Source organism: Danio aesculapii, chromosome 9 (genome assembly GCF_903798145.1).
Source record: "Danio aesculapii chromosome 9, fDanAes4.1, whole genome shotgun sequence".
NCBI lineage: Eukaryota > Metazoa > Chordata > Actinopteri > Cypriniformes > Danionidae > Danio > Danio aesculapii.
Genome location: NC_079443.1, coordinates 36,020,247 through 36,042,399, shown reverse-complemented (window position 1 = coordinate 36,042,399; position 22,153 = coordinate 36,020,247). Strand labels below are relative to the sequence as shown.

The window sequence follows — 22,153 nt, the reverse complement described above, 5'->3', positions numbered from 1 at the left end:
TGTACGTTGTGTATCTCATGACGTAATAATTATTTTTTTTTACTTTTTTAACTTCTACTTTTTATTTGGTTTAACATTATTCTTGTTTTTTTTGTTACAGCAATCTTTTAGCTTCTGTTATTATAAAATAAGTCTACCTTCTTTCTATAATATAGTTTTTCTCTGTCGCTTTGGTGCATTTCTCACAACTCTATTTACATTTGCACAACAGTTAATGCATTTCTCAAAACAATTAGTCATTTGTGCACATCATAGTAGCAGTTTCTCATTCCTTCCAACAAATTGCAAATGCTTTTGGACATGCATCAATTGCTTTCATACAACTCTCTGCTGAATTATAGCATTATCATTTGCTTATGTCACGTCAGTCAAAGTTAACTAAACTTGAGAATGCTGAATAGTCATTCCATGTAAAACTAATGGTCCTCGTGTCATTACTTGAGTCATTGCATACAAAATGTTGAACTAGTTGTCAAAATCTGTCAAGATAATTAAAAAAATAATCTTTTTTTTCTTGAAAATGTCTTCTAAATTGAACAATTTGATGAATGATTTACAGACCTATGTATGTTGTAGGTTCAGTTCCAATATGTACTGCAATATTGTTTACAGTTGTGCACAGCGCTACCCAAAGGAAGTTTATAATTGTTGTAAATAAGGGTGTATTTATTCTTTGACTATCTTGTTCTAAACAATGATGTCGGGACTTTTCATCTTGATGACACTGACACTTTGATTGACATGAATACTTGCTTTTGAGGAATGAGCTCTCCATTTTGAGCAAGTGACAGGCTTTTGTATGTTATCAACTAGGTTTTGCAGTTTGTACTAATTGTTTTGAGAAATGCATAATCTGTTGTGCAAATGTAAATAGTGTTGTAAGAAATGCACCAAAGCCACTGAGAAAACTGTAAACAAAATCTGAAATAATAAAAACAATTGTTCACCAGAATTATATAATATAATATTATATATATATATATATATATATATATATAATTATAATTATAAATAATATTTCACAAAATTGCTGCTTAAACACTAAAATGGAGGCTGCGTCTGAAATCGCCTACTAAGTAGGTACTACATTTGAATATGAATTTACTACTTGACGCTTAGAAAAGTACAGTATGAATATGAATAATATGAATGGAAATCAGATGTACTACATCCACCATTTTGTCATGATCACGTGACGCACCTGTGTCAGTTACATTGCTTCACACCCATTCATGAATTCTCTCGTTGTGGATCATGGGATAGTGTAGCGTCCATCAGAAGCGCACTTCAGAATCTCTCGGGAAGTAGTAGGTCATCAACGTACTTTTGCGAACTGTTTTTTGAATTCTGTGAATTCGGACATACTACTCGGCTCACATACTGTTTTAAACCATACCATATAGTATGGAAGTATGCAATTTCAGACGCAGCCATTGCTTCAAGTGCTTAAAACCAAAAAGCTATAGTATAGTTTCAACACTCCTAGTAGTGATGACAAATACAATAGTCCTTCATACAATATTTCTGTCATTAATTATTCACATTGCAGTACATGCTGGGAACTCATAAACCTAACATTGTTCAATTGGAAACTGTTTATCATGTCGGCTAGTTGGGACAACATTTGGTGCAATATTGTTTGTATGTATATTTAAAGTAATTTCCTGCCAGACAGGCAGTTTCTTTTTGTGCAACATTATTTTCCTGCCTCTCTCTGTAAGTCATATAATTAGGGCTGTCAGTTAAAAGGAAAGTTGACCCAAAAATAAAAAAGCACTTACTATTTTACTCACTCTGCAGTGGTGGTTACAAGTCTCTTTGTTTTCTGTCGAACACAAAAGAAGATATTTTGAAGAATGTTGTTAAGTGCTAGTCATTGACTTCCATACACTGTAAAAAGTAAAGCTGGATTCCACACAATCAATTTGTATTAGGACAACATAAAGGAATTAAATTAACTTAATAAAAAAAGATCTACTTAATATTGTCATCAACTCATCAAGCTAATCATATACTCGATAAGTACTAAGAAAAGCCCCATCGTGAAGCCGTCTAAAGATCATTGGCTTATGTGATAATGGTTCCTCATGTTCCTGTCGGTTGTGCTGTTGGCAGGTGCCGTCGGATGACTCGGTGGGCTTGTTGGCGGAGCCTCAGGTGGCCATGTTCTGTGGGAAACTCAACATGCATATCAACGTCCAGAGTGGCAAGTGGGAGCCCGATCCAACTGGCACCAAGAGCTGCATCGGCACCAAAGAGGGCATCCTTCAATACTGCCAAGAGGTAATGAGAGAAAAAAGAGATATGAAATGAGACGTGTGAATACAATGAGCTCTGCTGCGGTGTCAGCATTAGTCGTCAATAGCTCGTGCAGGTTGTAAAACATTATTGTATCGTGATTACTTTAGTAATTAAAGTCAATTATATAATGACAGTCAAAGTAATTAATAGCCATGGGGATTCTGAGCGTTACATAAGCAAGTCAGGTTCTGATTAACATGAGTTTTTATATGACTGATGCTGTTGTTGAGGTAGCAGTGTGGCAGATAGATCATATAGTTCAAATATACTCTTCTATGTTAAAAAATTTAAGTAGGAATTTGGTGAAGAAATTAATAAAGTCACAGTTTTGACATTTATATTGTGATCAATGCATGTCTATTTCAAAGAAATGCTGTATTTGTCTGTCTATTGGAGAATTCTGAAAAAAAGATGTTCTATTTGTTCATATATAGCTTATATTTAAGTTATATTTATATAAGTTATATTTTCCACAAGAATATTAAGCAATGCTACTGCTTCCAACATCAATAAGGAATCATTCTTGAGCAGTAATTACAATGATGTCTAGATTCTGAATGTGCAACGGAACATAAGGCTGGAGTAATGGCTGCTATAAACTCATTTTTGGCTTCACAACAAAAAAAAAATATTGTAAAATGTATTAAAATAGAAACTATAGTGACACTTAAGTTTAAGTCACAATTCATGCTATTAACTACTGGCCTATTATCTTCCTATTATTGCAATATTAACAGTTTTTAGTATTATCTAGATCTCTAATCCAACGCTAAACCTATATCCAACTTCCACCTTATTAACTATTATTAAGCAGCTAATAACAGTTTAATGAGCTAATAACCTTAGTTAATAGTTTGTTAATAGCATGAATTGTGACAAAAAATAAAGTGTTACCGAAACAATACATTTATTTCAACTGCAAAATTTTTACTGTGGAGTTGTCTCGATAATGGAATTTAAAAAATTGAAATTAGAAACTAATATTTAAAAAATGCTCATTTCCTGCAAACATTTAAGCGATGTGGAGCACGTTCTTAAACTGCACTGATTTGCCATCGTGTTCACGTGCTCACAGAAAAGACTGATTGGACGTGAAGGTCATCGGTTCACTAAACTCACCACTGTTTACTGCTTAAACCACAAATACAGTGACACTAGAGCATTTTAAAGTTGCGATTCATCAGCGGATCGCTCATGTGTCAGCTTACAGACAAACCAGCTGATTGAGGTGACTTTCAAATGCTCCAGTGTCCCTGTATCTGTGGTTACACGCAGTAAACAGCAGTGAGTTCGATGAATCGATAACCTTCACGGACAACAGTCATTTCTGTTGAGCACGTGAACGCAATGGCAAATCAGCGCTGTTTAAGAACGTGCTCCACAGCGCTCAAACGTTCACGGGAAATGGACATTTTAAAAATTTTCAATACGGATTGGTATCTAGTTCCAGTATCGTGACAAGCCTATTTTACTGTATTACAGTTTTAACTGTGTATATTGGGCATAACAAATGTCTTTCAAAAAGACTCATGGGGTAACTTCAAATCCCCTTAAATGTCAGTGAATGCATACAAATGCATATACTTACATCCACATTCATATGTATCTGCTTTATGTCCGGTTTTATTCTACGATTAAAAACCCACTGGATGTACTTCATAACCCTTACTTAAAGCCTTTCAACAGTGTTGGACAATCAACAACCACTTTATTAGGTTCCCCTGTTTAGCTGCTTGTCAACGCAAATATATAATTACCCAATCACATGGCAGCAAATTAATGCCGCCCGGCATGTAGACGAGATCAAGAGGATCTGCTCAAGTTCAAACTGAGCATCAAAATGGAAAAGAAAAGTGCTTTAATTGACTTTGAAATTGCCATGTTGCTGCCAGAAGGGCTGCTCTGAGTATTTCAGAAACAGCTGATTGGCTGGGAATTTCATCAACAGCCATCAGCAAACTACACAGAAAATGGTCCAAAAAGAGACAATGTTCAGTAAGCAGCAGGTCTGTGGGTGAAAGTGCCTTGTTTAATGCCAGAAGTCAGGGGAGAAAAAGGCCAGACTGGTTTGAAATGATAGAAAAGCGACAGTATCCAAAATACTTGTTACAACTGAATTCTGCAGAGGAGCATCTCTGAAGGCACAACATCATGCCAAACCTTAAAAACACATGTCCAGCTACAACTGGAGAAGAAGAGCATACTGGTCGCACTCCCATCAGCTAAGAACTGGAAACCAACACTACAATTCACAAGGGCTTATAAAAAATTGGTCTGGTCTGGTCTGGTCTGGTCTTGATATGAGCTGTGACATTTGTCTGATAAAATCAGAATGTGCCATATTAACTGTCCAGACTGCTGGTATACCCAGCTTGTGAGAGCTACTTCCAGCAGAATAACATGCCACAAAACTCTGACAACTCAAACTTGTTTCTTGAACATTACAGTGAGTTCCCTATACTCCGATGACCTCCACTTAGTAAAGCACCTTTGGGATGTGCTGGAACAGGAGATTCGCATCGTGGATATGCAGCTGACAAATCTGCAACAACTGCTTGATTTTATCTCAAAGTTGAGCTTTATTGTCATTTTGCTACATGTGTGGACATACAGTGGAACAAAATATTGTGTCTCGCAGGACCATGGTGCTACATTAATAAACATGAATATATATATGAACACTGGACCAATGTTTCCAGCACTTTTAACTGTATTACCCTACAGATTGTTGTGCGTGAAAATCCCAGTAGATCAGCAGTTTCTGAAATACTCAGACCAGCCCGTCTGGCACTAACAACCATCCCACGTTCAAAGTCACTTAAATCACCTTTCTTCCCCATTCTGATGCTCAGTTTGATTTGCAGCAGATCGTCTTGACCATGTCTACATGACTAAATGCACTGAGTTGCTGCCATGTGACTGGCTGATTAGAAATTCACGTTAAGAAACAGTTGGACAGCTGTACCTAATAAAGTGGCCAGAGTGTGTGTGTATGAATTACGCAGTGTTAAAGAGACAGATCGCATAATGGGTTCAAGTAAAATGACTTACAAGTGTCTCCAATAAAGACATGTTTTTAGGAACACAAGTTTTATAGGAACACAACTGGATATCAACATAATGATGTGTTGTTTATGTTTTCTATCTTCATTCCATGGCAAGTTTATTAATATACCAAATTTCATACACAATGGTAAATAAGTGCTTTAAATAAAAATGAGAAGGTATTTTTAATAAGTGAGAATTTGTTACAATGTTAGATCATTTTACCTAGAATTGATTAGAGATTTTAAAAGATAATTAAACAGAGTTCTGTAAAAACAACATGAATAATGGCCTTGTCAGTTGCCATAGTTGCAACTCATCGACTGAACATTGTTCAACGTACCAATGTTTTCTTAAAAAAATAGGATCTTTTGCAACATTTTGTCGGGGCTGAATACAACTCCCCTGCCATCCAAAGCCATGCCTCCTGAAACATGAACGCATGCACCTTAAATATGATAGCAGACAACCCACTAGATCATGTCATTCGCCAGATAGAAAAACTTTATACTACAATTCTAAACAAAAAACTGTATTATATCTAGCACATTTTCAGTTGTGTAGGAAGCAAAACTTGTCATATTTTGTGCATGCAAGGATCGCTGGTCTCACTCTCTTACCTGCTTTGTCCAAAACGACTACTGTATGCTTAGTGCTTGGCCTGCGGAGTGCAGGAATTACACTTATTACTAAGCCATACTTACATGCTATTTCAGATCCAATATTCAGAGTAGCATGGTAATAAACAATATTGGAGCGTCACAGGTTGTCATTGTTCAAAAATGACCATTGTGATGTGAATATAAAACCAACTTCACCTCAGTAAAGCAGGCTAGGCAGAAAATCCCGATTTTCTTATGTTTTGTTGTTAAAGGCTCACGAAAAGGGTCATGAAACACCAAAACAGCTGTTGACAGTCATAAATGTGTCCCATGCTGCTAAAACACTATTAGGACACATATATTTCACCAAAAAGTGAAAATTGGTTGTTTTTGCGTTATTTCTAGCAAATTCGTTCTTCCGGTTTGAAACATTTTTTACGCTGCGTCACGCCGATTAGATCCTTGCATGTATTCCAGCGTGTAGACTGGCTGTCTGTACCTGGGAGTACATCGTGACATCTCTGAGCATGCAGCATTAATTTATGAGTAAGACTAGGTTCAAACCAATCAGCGCGCTCTATTGTGTATGCGGTGCAACTTCATTAATATGCATGATAGCTTCAAAGACTGTTTTTACCTGATACAGCGTTCAGACGGGAGAGAGTCGCCACGTTGTGTTGCCAAAACAAGTGAAAGAAAAACAAGAACTGTTTGGAGACATGGGTCGTCAGTGTTGCGTTTTTAAATGTGCTGCAGCAAAGGTTTTGTTTTCATTTTCCCGCTATGAGAGCGCAGCTGCACTCACGTGTGGATTACAGTACACGCGAAAAAATTTTTTACCCGAGAGTTTGGAAATGGTGAAATCCGGATTTGCTTCTCGTCTCCTTTTAAAAATGACGCGGCTCCAGTGTGTTGATTGTCCTGTCTCTACAGATTTGGTAAGTGTTTGATCAGTGCTTTTTGTTTGTTCATTCTGATGGCAAAGTTAGTTCGTATCATCAGCAGTACTCTTTCAGTTTTTAAAAACATACCTTAGTCCAAATGATTTCCAAGTTACTAAGTTTACAGAACGGTAATATCACTACAATATTATGGGCTGAAAGATCTGCTGTAAATGCTGCTATCCGAGTGTAAACATGTAAACACTGCTATCAAACTATTACCGTCGTGTTGAATTTTCGCCGCATTTTGTGACAGGATAGTCTATACACACACGGCTTTCTGACACTACCTACCCACTGCATCTAAATTACAGAGAAATGCAGAGGTTTTTTTCTCTTATATGACGTGAGGTATCAAACATTTCACACTCACTGTCATTAAACACAGTCACTGTCTTTCTCCTCTGCGTCTGTGTGTTTGTTTTGCCTCTGTGAAAATCAGCGTGCGCCCAAATGAAAACTCCCATTTTTATTCAAATCCTTCCATCTTTCCCTCCCCCAACACTCCCACCTAAACAGAGCTAGACACACCCACTTTCCTGACTTTTTTTAACTAGAGGTGTGAAAACACCCTGCTGAAACAGGGGGGTTTCATGGCCCATTAAACTAAATAAAAATCGACATTATCGATGCTGTAAAAGGCCCCTTATGAAACTGAAAATAGTCACAGCAATTTTTGCCGGAAGATTTCAGTGGCTGAACAACACTTCTGTGCATATAACCCATTCGTAACACAATACAATCTACATCGGCTTTGTGTAACTAAAATATTTTTAAAACAGAACATTACCTGTCTAAGAGAAATACTTCAGCCATGGTGTCGTCCTTTCTCCAGCGTGCAAAAGTAACACCAATTTTGATTCAGGATTTCAAAAAGGTTTGATTCAGCATTTGTTTTTACCGCCGTCACAGTCTTGTGTGCACATGAACGTGGTACACGTGCACACGCAAATGGTGGATCTGCATGAACAGAGGTGCGCAGATGTACAAATCTACATTTGTTGACAGACAGTTTGGGCTGCTTATCAGAATTATGGGAATTATCGTCCTGACAAATTTGAATTGGATGAAAATGTTTTAGTTCTATTCCTTATCCAGAAAATAAAAATACATATAAATACATTTAGATCATTTACTGTGGAATGTGAAGAGTCTTTCAACCAGCACAACAAAAAATGTTTCTGAAGACAATCACCTACTGCACCTTTAAATTCTTTTAATTCTTTCGGGGTTTTTTTCAAGGTGTAGATACTCAATCTTTCATTAATTTGTCAGCACTACATCTTGTTTTGACATTCTGATATGTAAAACCTACTTTTCACTATCCAGTCACTTCGTAATAGATAAAATCAAGGTCTCCTCTCCTTTTCGCTCCTCACTGAATAGCCTGTTTCACTCGGAAATAGGTCAGATTATGAAAGTAAAGTGGGTTGCCCATGTCTTTTCTGTTCACTTGAACAACAATTTGTACCTTGTCTTGACTCCCACAGGTATACCCAGACCTCCAGATCACTAATGTAGTGGAGGCCAACCAGCCTGTCAGCATCCAGAACTGGTGCAAAATGGGTCGCCGACAGTGCCGCAGTCACACGCACATTGTTGTTCCCTACCGCTGCCTGGGTACGTATGTGTGCGTGTTCACATAAAGAAAATCCTTCAACGTGACACTTACATCAGAACACTCTGCCACTCCTGGGGTATTAACCTGGATTTGTGGAACATTAAACTAATGCTTTTAGCACGGCTCTTGTTCGATTTCCTATCATCATTCTGCAGCAGATAAGATGAGATTCATTAAAACGTCATCAACATTTGCTCGGGATGCTTTACACATCAGCAGAAATCTACTTGAGCACCTGCTGAGCAAATGTTTCTTTTTTTCAGTTGGGGAGTTTGTCAGCGATGCCCTCCTCGTCCCAGATAAGTGCAAGTTCCTGCACCAGGAGCGAATGGACATGTGCGAGAGTCATCTACACTGGCATACAGTGGCCAAAGAGGTCAGGGGTCACACCACATGACATTTACACTTTCACTAATAATTAAAGTCATATTTTGCTATATTTTGTGCAAAAACAAGTCAGATCACACATTTATGGTTCTGAATCGGGCACTTATTTTACTTGATATCAATCTTTTATGCTACTGAAAACATGTTAGAAGGGACAGTTCACCTAAAAATAAAAATGATCTCATCATTTGCTCTCCCTCATGAGGTTTTAAACCTTTATGAGTTTCTTTCTTCTATTAAACACAAAAGAAGATCTGTTTTAAAATGCTGGTTGCTGGCACTTATTGACTTCCATAGTAGGAAACAAATTACTATGGAAGTCACCGGGTGCCAGCATTTTTCAAAATATCTTCTTTTGCGTTTAACAGAAGAAAGACTCTCAAATAGGTTTTCATCAAATGAAGGGTGAGGAAATGATGGCAAAATGTTTATTTTTAGGTGAAATATCCCTTTAGTAATTCCTTTTATTTTCTGTGATTTATATATATATATATATATATATATATATATATATATATATATATATATATATATATATATATATATATATATATATATATATATATATATATAAATCCCATCTATCACAGCAAAGTTTGTTTGTTCTGCAGTTTGTCACTCCAAAGTAGAGTCAAATCATGATTATGTACTGTATATAGCATTTTATACAATAGATAATGCTAGCCGTTTTACAGTATTTTACATAAAAACAGTGTTCAAGTAGAATTACAGTTCAGTTTCTGCTGTTAAGCAGCTTTTTGCTGTTTGTTTTTACTCATGGATTTTGACAAACTGAATGGGGAAAAATGATCCAGAGCAGATTTACAGATCAAATGCAGTGCCTCAGAACCACATCCAACTTTTTACATAAACACAACAAGCCAACAGCAGTTCAAAGTCATTTACCAGCCACTCTAGAAAAGCTGTTTCAATTTCCTGGAAAAAAATCTTTAAAAAATTTGTTATGGCCTGATTTTAATATCATAGCTTATATAAGTGCCATATATGACCCTAGACAACAAAACCATTCTTATGTTGTACGGTATGTTTTGGGGAATAGTTTGGTTCAAATCGTTCAAAATTACAGATTTTTCTTTTATACCCAAAATCTTTATAATATTAAGTAAAGATCATGTTTCATGAAGATATTTAGCAAATTTCATCCTGTTCCTAGTGTTCTCACTATGTATTGTGCATTGCTAAGAATATAATTTGTAATAAGAATATAATTTGTAATATTTTTTGAACCCTCCGATTCCACATTTCCAATTCCAAACATTCACCACGTTTACATGGACACCAATAATCCAATTTTAATATGATTAAGACAATACTCTGATTAAGAGTCTACCATGTAAACAGCTATTTTTGATTTATTTAATCTGATTAAGGTCATAATCAAACTAAAGAGAAATTGGATTTAGACGTGGAGTGTGCCAGTTTTAGTCGCATTATTGAAGTGCAGTACAGACATGTAAACACCGCAATCTAACTATTATCGACTTTTCACTATGTTTTGTGACAGGATAGCCTAGTCCTTACAGACATGGCTGTTTGACACTATTCTCTGCACCTAGCGAGTCAGTAAAGGACCACAGAAACATACACCACGAAATCCATACTGCATTCGGTATCAAATTCCATTAAAACTACACTCTTCCAGCAGTTCATACTCGCATCCAATATCTCATTTGTCATGGGGGGCATGCATGAAATGTTCCAGAATGAAAGTGAAAGTGCCAAACTGCTGTTAAAGTCAACTAATTAAAAATGAAACACCCGAAATTACTAAAAACTCCATAGGAAATGTGGATAGCTTGTTGACGCAATGATGTCAATCAAATTATGTGCTTTAACATGTATAACTCAATCATGAAATTAACATTAAAAAAGCAACTCATGTAAACACCTTAATCATATTATTGTCTTATTCAGATTAAGGCAAATATTTTGATTACTGATGTCCATGTAAACATAGTCATTATCATGTTCTAATAAACCATACATCAATGGAAAGATTATTTATTCAGCTTTCAGATCTTTTATAAATCTCAATTATTTTTTTTTAGAATGTCTCTTTCCTTTTGTGATTCAGGGTCACGTACAGTATCTGCTACAAATCTTTAACATAAATTTCAATCCTGTGTATTTAATGTATAAAGTTGTATACACTAATATTATTTCTTGTTAAACAAAAGACTTGCATATCTGAACACATACATCCTACTTCCACATTAAATCATGGTGCAAGAACATTATAATTGAGTATGATGTATAATTCATCTCTCATAACCCACGAGTGTGTTCCACATATAGCTGGATGATGACTCAGCTCCTCATTCCTCTCTGGCTTTATTTGCATCTGTCTGTGCCTCTGCAGTCCTGCGCCGATCGCTCCATGAATCTGCATGATTATGGTATGCTGTTGCCGTGTGGAATCGACCGTTTCCGGGGTGTGGAGTTTGTGTGCTGCCCAATGGAGGAGCAGAAGGACTTAGACAGTGAGGAGCAGGAGGAGGCCAACTCTGATGTGTGGTGGGGCGGTGCTGAGACTGAATACACTGACGCCAGGTAGAGTTTTACAATGCTTGATGAAAAATTGCATATCATTTTGTATTGATTTGACAACATACATTTTTATGAGAGTAGTGCTCCAAGTTATATATAAATATACATATATTTGGATCATTCATTGTCATTCATTTTCCTTTGGCTTAGTCCCTTTATTCATCAGGGGTCGCCACAACGGAATGAACCGCAAACTTATCCAGCATATGTTGTACACAGTGGATGCCCTTCCAGCTGCAACCCAGTACTGGGAAGCACCCATACACACTCATTCACACACATACACTTTGGCCAATTTAGCTTATTCAATTCACCTCTACTTCATGTCTGTGGACTGTGGGGGAAACTGGAGCACCCGGAGAAAACCTACGTGATTACAGTGAGAACATGCAAACTCCACACAGAAATGCCAACTGACCCAGCTAGGAAATTTGGATCAAAATAACATAAATATATTTTGGAAACTGCTCTAAATACTTTAATATTAAATGGATATCAAACACGGAAAGGCAAGGCAAGGAAAACGCGCTGTAATATTCACAATCAGTTCAAGACTCAGCCAAGTCTGTGTGTTAGTGTGCTGTATAAATAGTCCAACTAATCAGTCTTTGAGCAGCTTTAGCTGTGTGAGTTAGCTATCAGCCTGGATTTGGAACCGGTGTGTGTGTGCTGTGCATGACTGGATCTTGCAGTCCATATAATGGTGGATTTGTAGTTTTATGCGATACTGTGTGTTTACCAGCAATCTGCACAGGCTGGATTGCTGATGATCATGACACACATAATGACTGTATTTTCATAACTTGTTAATGATTAATTTGTCACTGCTAAACTTTAGTATTGCATTATTTACAAACCAGTTAAAAGTAGGTGGTGGTTTTTAAGAATAAGTAAATGATACTAAACTATTATATAATATGTATAAAACATAATAGTTACTCTAAATGTCAACAAATGCTTTTCTAACTCAAATTCCTACAATTTTGGGAGGTCATAGTCCCTAAAGCGAGAACTATTTATGCTTTGTAAATCTATTCATTCATTGAAAAAAATTTTTTAAAATATACATTTTTCCAATTTGGGCCAAATTCGCAAAAATATAGATTGGCAGAGAGCTTCAGTTAGTTGCTAAAAATCATAGATTTTGTCAGCCTTTGAATGACCAGGAAAATGGCATCTTAACATTGAAAAATCTCTTTGTTGATGGCTGTTTCTTGTCTTTTACCCAATTAGAATGTTTAAAATTCCCAAAGCCTCCTTTTTCAGATATCTACAGGTGTGTGACTTTACAAGCAAGAATTTTCCCTCTTTTCCTTCCCTTCCCTGAACAAAATCCTATTGATCAACTTTTCCCTGATGACCCAGAACAAAGGGGAACTATTTCTGATCTATATACTAAGCTTGCATCATCATTATTGTCTACTTCTAGAACTACACAAAGAGACTCCTGGCAACTAGACTTTAATATCGGTTTGACAGACGAGGACTGGAATGAGGCCATATATAGAATCTATAGATCCTCTATTTGTGCTAGACATAGCCTTATTCAGTTAAAGTGGTACATAGACTTCATCTTTCCAAGGCCAAGCTAGCAAGGATGCATTCCTCTGTTGACTCCATCTATAGAAGATGCAAGCAGTCCCCTGCAACATTAGCCCATATGTTTTGGTTATGTCCCAGATTATCTAGAATATATCTTGTCAAATATTTGTGTATCTTACTCCAGAATATTGTGTAAAGATGTTTGTGCAAATCCCTTAACTGCTGTCTTTGGTATTGTATATGAAAATAACAATTTGTCAAAAAGTGAATTATACTGCACTGACTTTTCTTTTGGCAAGACGCTTGATTTTAATCAACTGGAAACGATCCTTTCCCTCATCTTTTAAACAGTGGGCCATTGCAGTTTGGAAAAAATAATACTTAATTTAAATGGTTCTGAGTCTAAGTTCACTGCCATGTGGCGTCCTTACTTCTAAAGCCAAATATAATTGCTAGTGGACAAAATGATGATGATGCTGTCAGGTTTTGCTCGTATTGTCGTATGTTTATACATATTCCATAATAGTTTCTAATAACTGATTTATTTTATCTTTGCCATGATGACAGTAAATAATATTTTGCTAGATATTTTTCAAGGTATTCAGCTTAAAGTGACATTTAAAGGCTTAATTAGGTTAACTAGGCAAGTTAGGGTAATTAGGCAAGTTATTGTAAAATGATGGTTTGTTCTGTAGACTATCGCAAAAAATAGCTTGAAGGGGCTAAAAATTTTGACCTTAAAATTGTTTTTAAAAAATTTTAAACTTCTTTAATTCTATCTAATCTAGCCAAAATAAAACAAATAAGACTTTTTTCCAGAAGAAAAAAATATTATCAGACATACTGTGAAAATGTCCTTGCTCTGTTAAACATAATTTGTGAAATATTTAAAAAAGAAAAGAAAATTCAAAGGGGGGCAAATAATTCTGACTTCAACTTATATATATATATATATATATATATATACTTTCCATACCCAATTTGATATTTTACTTAGCAACTCAATAATTCTTGTACTAAAATTGATCATTTATAAATATATTTATATTTATATATATTTTTGTAATACAGTTTTGTACTTTAACATGAGCAGTTAGATATATGTCAGATATATGTACTTGAAACACTTTCTGAATGTATCAAACAAAACTAAAGTACACACACAGAACAACATGAGCATTTAGAGCAAATAAACAAATGTAAATATTATCCCGCTTGATTTTTGAGCAATGTCGAGTGAGTTTTTCAACGCCTATGATTGATCACACGCTCAACAGAAAGGGCTGCGATTGGCTCTGTTCAGCAAACACCGTGACACGGACACTAATGTTAAACAGCTGTGGCAATCAGCTGATCTATTATAGACTGCGACACTGTGGAGAAAACACGCTCTGCAGACAAGCTTGTGTCTTGATCCACAAGTAACGTTATTGTTGTAACAGCCAAGAGGGAAGATAAAACGTTACCTCACAAACATGCCAGCAGGTCAAAGGGGCCACAGAGTGTGAGAGAGGGAGAGTTTTCCTAGCTGGATTCTAATATACTTCCCTGTCAGTGAAAGACTGTCCAGCAAACTTACAAGCAATGAATTGTGAACAGTTATCTGCTTTTTAAGTAGGTAGAGCGCTTTAATTACTCACAGTCTCCTCCCTCACCATAGTAAGCTACCGCCATATAACATCAGTACATAACAACCGGTAATGTTTATTACAGAACCGATACCGAATTGTTCACGTCTTCATCGCGGTGCATCGAAAAAACAATTAATTGTGACACCCCTAATAAATATGTTTAAATCTTACCTAATTATGTCTTCTAGTGTTTAAAACTACTAATTAGTTTAATTCTTATTTAAAATAAAACTTTGATTTTTACATGTGATTTTCTTCATTATTCTCTGCATCACAGCGTGCTGAAAGAACAGGTCACAACCAAGCCTGAGCCTGCAGTGACTGAGGATGATGAGGATCTCAACAATGAGGAAGAGGAAGTCTGGGACAACGATGAAGACGGTGACGGTGAGGATGATGAAGATGAGGAAGATGATGATGAAGATATAATCGATGAGCAAGACACCAGCGAACAGACCTCCAACATTGCAATGACGACCACCACCACCACCACAACAGAGTCTATAGAGGAGGTTGTGCGAGGTGAGAATTGTGTGCATGCATATTGGTAATATACTAAACAATCTGGTAGTTACCGGTCAAAAGTTTGGGATCATTCAAATATGAAGAATTGTTGCTCAAAAAACCATTTCTGATTATTATCAATGTTGAAAACTTTGTTGTGCTGCATCATTTTTTGTGAAAACTATAATATATTGCCTATACATTATTAGCAAAAATTAGCATTTAGAGTAATAATTTTAACCATCATATGTTACCTATACATATATATTGAAAATTAGCATTCATTGTCAATTTTATGGTCAAGGACTCAAATCAAAGTAAAGACATTTATAATGTGAAAACTGACTAAATACTTCATTTTAAAAAATGGTGTTATTTAGAAATGCATCTTTGAGACGCCTCTCGGGCATTCTGTCTGAATGGGGAAACATCAAATTCTCCAAAACTGTTTGCCAAGCTTACGATTACATTACATATTTGGAAACACCAATAAAATAAAACAACAACAGTCTCATAAGTTTTGTTTCGAAACAATCAAATCAAACAAAATCTGCATTTTTCCAGGCTTCCAAAGCGAATGCGCATGTGAACTCAAAAGGAACGAGATCACGACACCAACCTTATTTATGGGCGTGTTACACATTATCATACTCCGGATATTGCTTTGCTGGTCTTCTAAAGTAATTGACAACTTGGTCCTGATGGCGAATCTCCTCCAGAAATGACAGCGACTCTTGTGCCGTAGGCGTTTGAGTAGTTGCTGCCATGTGATGTGCTTTTGACAGGACGGACTGTTCCTCGCTATTGTTTCATACAGATTTCAAAACCAGAAATCTTTTGTTTTCAAGTGTAGAGAGTTCGTTTAAAAGTACAGATTTCAAGCTACTTTTGAATATATTTCTAATGTTTGTGAAGCAAGTGTTCGCTGAGATTCCAGTATGTTTGTTGACCACCACAATACCTGTCGTAAAAGCACACATCTGGTTCGCGTATGTAAGCAATGTTCGCATATTGTTATACTATTCCCCATTCAAAAATATATGAGCGACATGTCTTGTTAATTCTATAGTCTTTGGTCATGAGCATAAACAGTTCGAATATAAATATATATATATATATATATATATATATATATATATATATATATATATATATATATATATATATATATATATATATATACATACATACATACATACATACATACATACATACATACATACATACATACATACATACATACACATATATATATGTGTGTGTATATATATATATATATATATATATATATATATATATATATATATATATATATGTATGTGTGTGTGTGTATATATATATATATATATATATATATATATACACATATATATATATATATATATATATATATATATATATATATATATATATATATATATATATATATATATATATATATATATATATATAAACGTTTAATCATGTATTGACTGTGTGCAGGACGATTTGTTTGGTTTTCACACATTTTAACATTGAAAATAAGAATATCGATCACAAATGATTGAGCACCAATAATAAATGATCATAATAGAGCAGTAAATCAGTGAGACTGGAGTAATAATGCTGAAGATGTAGCTTTGTGTCCCAAAAATAAATGACATTATAACAAATATCACAGAATATAACATTTTTCTTACTCTTTTATTGTTTATTCGAATAAATATGCAATCTTGGTGAGGGAAAAAAAAAAGGTATTTCAGAACATCCCAAACTTGTGACCGGTAGTGTATATTTCAGTTGTACATTTCAGTATCCAGTATGCAGTTCCTAGAATGCACTGGAAAGGCAAAACACAACTAAAACCTTTCTTATGAAATCAAGAGTGTCTCTTCCCCATTAGCGGTGTGCTGGGCCCCTGCTCGGTCAGGGCCGTGCCATGCCAACCTGCCCCGCTGGTATTTTGTGGCGGAGAAGGGCCGATGCGCCTCCTTCACCTTTGGGGGTTGCGGGGGAAACCGCAATAACTTTGAGTCAGAGGAGTACTGCATGGCTGTCTGCAGCAGCAGTGTGTGTAAGTCAAGACGTCTCCTCAGAGGAAGTTCCGCTCTCTAACCAGCACCTCGTCTCTTTCTCACTTTCTTCGCTTCATTCGTTGCCAAACTCACAAGCTCAGCAGATGGCTGGATGCTTTAGCCCGCATGGATTACAGGTCTCTGTGAGGTGACTGTACAGCCAGAGCATCTAGTTCTTTTAGTTTAACCTCCTGTGCAACTGTGTGGAACTTTGCTTATGCTCTTCATCCGCATTTCCTGAATCCACAAAACATGTCAAAAGGAAATATATATGTGTTCAAATCACTATTGAAAGTTATAAGGGAAAAAATAGGCTGAGTTCACAAATTGAAAATCTCTATAAAAGTTTAAAAAAATAGTAATACATCCATGCATAAACACATACACACATATGACCTGCACACACCTAGACAATAATCATATTTCATACTCTGATTAAAAACGTGACACATTAAAAATTATTGATGCTGTATTTATCTGTTTTATTTTGTTCAGGCATTTACAAGAGATGATGACTTGATTTGAGCAGAGTTTCTTACGATGTGGAGATGATAATTTGTGTATTACTTACTATTGGACTACTATTACTTACATATTGTTGCCACCTATGTAGAGGCTTTAAAAATAATGAAGGGTGAGAAGGCGAAACAATTGTATGATTTGTTTCAAGAATATGGTTTTATTTAACCCCTTACAGAGTTTCTGTTTGATGTCTGCACAGTATGTTGATCTTTTTTTGTTATTTTATACATTTTGGTTTGTTTTGTTCGTGTAATTTTATGGCTTTATTCTTGATTTATTGTCTATCTGGCATGTCTCAGTCAGTTTGTGAAAGATTATGTTGGTTTGGGCTAAATTATGTTTTTGAAAGGCAAAAAAAAACTTACATATGGTTCACCATTAGTGTTGTTTAGTAAAACATGTTGATTAGCGATTGATTAAATGAGTTATTTCCTCAAAAATGCTCACAATGCAGTATAGTAATGCCTCTCCTTCATTGACATCCATTATAAAACAGCCTCTGGTCTAGCGTTAGCATTAGCCACTATACATTTTTTGGCTAATGATTTTCAGCTTGTCATCTATTGGCTTTGATGTGACTTCACAATGGAACCTGAAATAAATAGTCAAACATAAAAGAATTTTAGCACATGCTAACCAGAACATGTAAACAAGTGGGCGTGGCTAACTCACAGGCAATATATGTGAGCTTGAGCAAGATAAGTGTATCTGTCTGCGGACTGCAAGACGGGGCTGTAACATGAAGGGGCTTTACTTGTGGTAAGTTAGACTGGAGAGGTGTAACTTGCAAGACGGGTTGTGGTTGGCAAGATGGCAGAAATACTTAACAGAGAACATTTTCATCAAATATTTTCATGAGTTTTTTTCTTCAATTTTATCCACAACCTATTCATTTGATATACCAATTATATTCATTCATTTAGCAACTCCACCATGCACCTAGCTGACTTCTTCACCCATTGTGTCATTACAGTTTACCTACTCTGTATTGCCCCCTGTGACTGATGTACAGCGCCGTTTTGCCAACAACATAGTTTTGACATGGCTCCATAACTTCAAGTTACACCTCTAATGTACTACAAGTTATGCCCCTTCATGTTGCGCCCTTGTCTTGCAATCCGCAGACAGACCCTACTCGAGCAAGACGCTGCTCATGAGACTGAGGGAAGCTCTAACTGGAGCGCTCAAAGTAAGATCAGGTCAACAATCAGAGGTGAACATTTGCCTGTGATTTTAGATTAACTGTTTCGGATTACTGATTTGAAACTGTGAATGCGAGTACAGAATATCTCTGTGTACAATATCCCTCAGCAAGTAAACAGTCACTTGTGTAGCATTAGCCTCTGCTGACTAACAGCCTCCTCCTAGTCCTAATGCCCACCCGGTAACACGACTGTAAACCTTATACTAGAGGTCTGCATTCCCGCGGTACGGGAGCCGCCGGACCCAACTAGATTTCTTGCAGCGCAGGAATAAATTTCCGAATAAAGCACGGGAGGGGTCGGTAACTGGTTTAATTTTGAACGAGAGCGGGCAGTCTAACAATATCGCTCCCGACTCCCAAGTGAGCGAGCATGCGTATGTATGTGTGTGAATGAGACAGCGTGAGTTCAACTGCAACCTTAAACAAACACTTCAGATCCTACTTAGTTGGTTTAATTGTGTTTGATAAAGTTTGGACCTCTGCAGGAAACTAAATCTCCAGAAACAGGATTTAATCTAGACTACAGGTATTGCAGCCTACTCAGCAGTTCAGTTTGATTCTTATTTATATGGTTTTGATTTGATACCAAATTTGTTCAGATTAGGTTTTTTTTTAATCGAGCAACAAAAAAAAGCAAGATCTTCAGGACAAGAGATGGGAATATTCAGATACTATTCACATCTTCTGAATAAGCATGCATATTAACAATGTATTCAAGAAACTTCCCAAATTTATGAAGTTTTGTCAAATTGAAGATTAATTTAAACTTTAATAATATATATATTTTACCCAGCCTTACTATTCCACAGAGAACAATACATGAACATTTCTATATCAAGTAGCGTGAGATTCCAAGAGATTGGAATACTACTGTAATTGAATATAGACCCTTTTCACATTTCCAGGTTTCGTCATAGTTGGGAAAACTTGGAGCGCAGTGAATGGGAGAATACAACTAATAATTTTTTTACAATTTTATTTGCTCAAACAATAAAAGAAAAACTCCATGAGGATGTTATAAAGACTTCCAGAAAAAGGAAAAAAGTAGTGTGAGACAGGAGCCAGAGGAGAGAATAATGTCAGACTTACTGTCCTGTCCCATAGACGCTGCATTAGAAACGCCTCACACAAGCGGTAATTCTGGGGTTTTTTTTGTAATTTGAAGCAAATGTGATAAAATACATACATAAATAGATATAAATGTTCATACGATTTAAAAAAAAATCTAAATATTTAAAATCTTTCAAAGATTTAAGATGCTGATGACCGTTAAACGCATCATAACAGGCTTGTGAAAAGGGTCCATTAAATTACATTTTGTCCACACCATCTGTACCTTATCTGAATAGAGTAAAATAATACAATAACCATGTGTTACATCATTGTCTTTGCTGATGCAGAATTAAACCTCACAACCTTGAAGTTTGATTTACACACAAATTAAGATAATTAATCATTTTTAATGAATTCAAATATAATAATCTTTGGTGTCTCTTCAAAATCTCTCTCAGTTCATCAGAACATTTACAGTCTCCATAACTGAACTGCAAGTTATCAATAGCAGTTATATAAATAAAATACTAAAGTGCGTAATAGTTGCTGTATAAAGTGTTTTCTGAGTCAGTGTTATCCTCCAGAGATCCTCCAGAGTAGATACTGACAGATTTGATAGGCTGAGTGTTTGTTTGTGCTTGTGTCTGTTTTGAGTGCGCCTGCATGTCAGTGTGTGTGTTTCTGAATCTGCTGAGCACTGCAGTACTGGATGTGCCTCTCTCTCTGGGCGTGTGTGTTTATCTCAGTGTGTGGCCAGTGATAGAGCTGCAGTCGGCCTCTGGTCAGACCGGTCTGTGGCAGCGGTTCAGTGAGCGCTTTCTGCTCGGTTAAGCACAATGCTGGACTCTGTGGGAAAGTGACAGCAGAGCAGCCCTCATCCTGACAGGGCATATTCCACACAGCCGGGCGGACTGTTCCCGCATGCTCGCTGTCAGAAAGTGTCACAGCAGCCTCACAGGAGCTGATGTACAATTCACACAGTTACAGTAACACAATGAAGTATTATACCTTTAGAAATATCACTGCATTGCAGCATAGCATACCAACTAGCAATTCCTTTATAGATTTTATAAATATTTTTAATATATTTTTAAATATTTTATAAATTGAAGATTACAAAATAATACATTTCACAAAAATAATCTGAAAACAATAGAGGCTACTTCAAAATGAAGACAAAAGTTTTGTTTTCATAAGTGGAACTTGTCTGCATGTCTTTTGAAATGTACTCATTTGGAAAACCCTTTTAAATTTCTGTTCTTATTGACCTTATTTCCGACATACGAGCGCAGACAATCTTTTTAGCTGAAGACTTCCGGTCTCATTCACTACTATTATATATATACTATTATATATACTATTGATTTTTAGTTGTTAAAATGGCTCGGTATTCTGCTTTATGTTATAAACTGATCTTTTCTAATTATATTATTATTCTTGTTTGTGTATAGTTATGAACACGCTTGTTTGTAGAGCAAGCGGTTTGACTGTTTACTGTCGTTTATTTTTGCTAGTCATTTCTCCCACAGGCGACTAAATTGGAAGATCTAGAACAATTTCACACTTCCGCATTGAAAAATAAGGTCAATACCAGTTTGTTCATTTATACACATTATAGCTCCTTATGAGATTTGTGAAAATTGTCAGAATTTTGAAATTCAGTCATAAAAATTGGAATTTACTGCAAAATAAAAAAAATTGGCAAATTGTGGAACAAAATAAAATAAATAAAGTAGGACTGTATCTGTAATCAAATCTATAAATGAACTGTTTGTATATTAAACTGCAAAAGCTATTTAAATATGAATTCTGCATGTTCTCTGTGAAAAAAAAAAGATGCCATGGCTTATTTTACTGAACACATTAAATATATATCAAATAATTATATATAAATTTTTTCTATAAATTTCGGTTCATTCTGCTGTGGCGACCCCTGATAAACCAGGGACTGAAGGCTCCTGCGTTTAGCAATCACCGTGACCCACAGCGCCTGCCTTGCATGTAGTCGTGCATTTATACTTCTGCATGCTGTTTGTGTTGCTCTGCAATAACTCCCGAACCACTAGCTGGCAGCGGCTTTTTATGTTCCTCTGCATCGAGTTTCTTCATGGGTGTTTGGTTTTTTCTGAATGCTACCTTAATGTACAAGAAACTAAAACTTATTCAGAGGTGGGATCT

General features: G+C 35.9%; 1 protein-coding gene across 2 annotated transcripts in view; it reads left to right on the top strand.

The window, feature by feature from the left end:
• The window catches only part of appb (amyloid beta (A4) precursor protein b), a 46,257-nt gene that overhangs the window by 7,959 nt on the left and 16,145 nt on the right, over window positions 1–22,153 (top strand). Inside the window, exons 2-7 of one of the 2 annotated variants that reach the window (XM_056465619.1) lie at window positions 2,116–2,283; window positions 8,380–8,509; window positions 8,774–8,886; window positions 11,278–11,468; window positions 14,916–15,160; window positions 17,025–17,195. In XM_056465619.1, the coding sequence (XP_056321594.1) occupies window positions 2,116–2,283; window positions 8,380–8,509; window positions 8,774–8,886; window positions 11,278–11,468; window positions 14,916–15,160; window positions 17,025–17,195 (1,018 nt within the window). The remainder of the gene's footprint in view (window positions 1–2,115; window positions 2,284–8,379; window positions 8,510–8,773; window positions 8,887–11,277; window positions 11,469–14,915; window positions 15,161–17,024; window positions 17,196–22,153) is intronic. The other variant, XM_056465620.1, reaches the window with a different exon arrangement.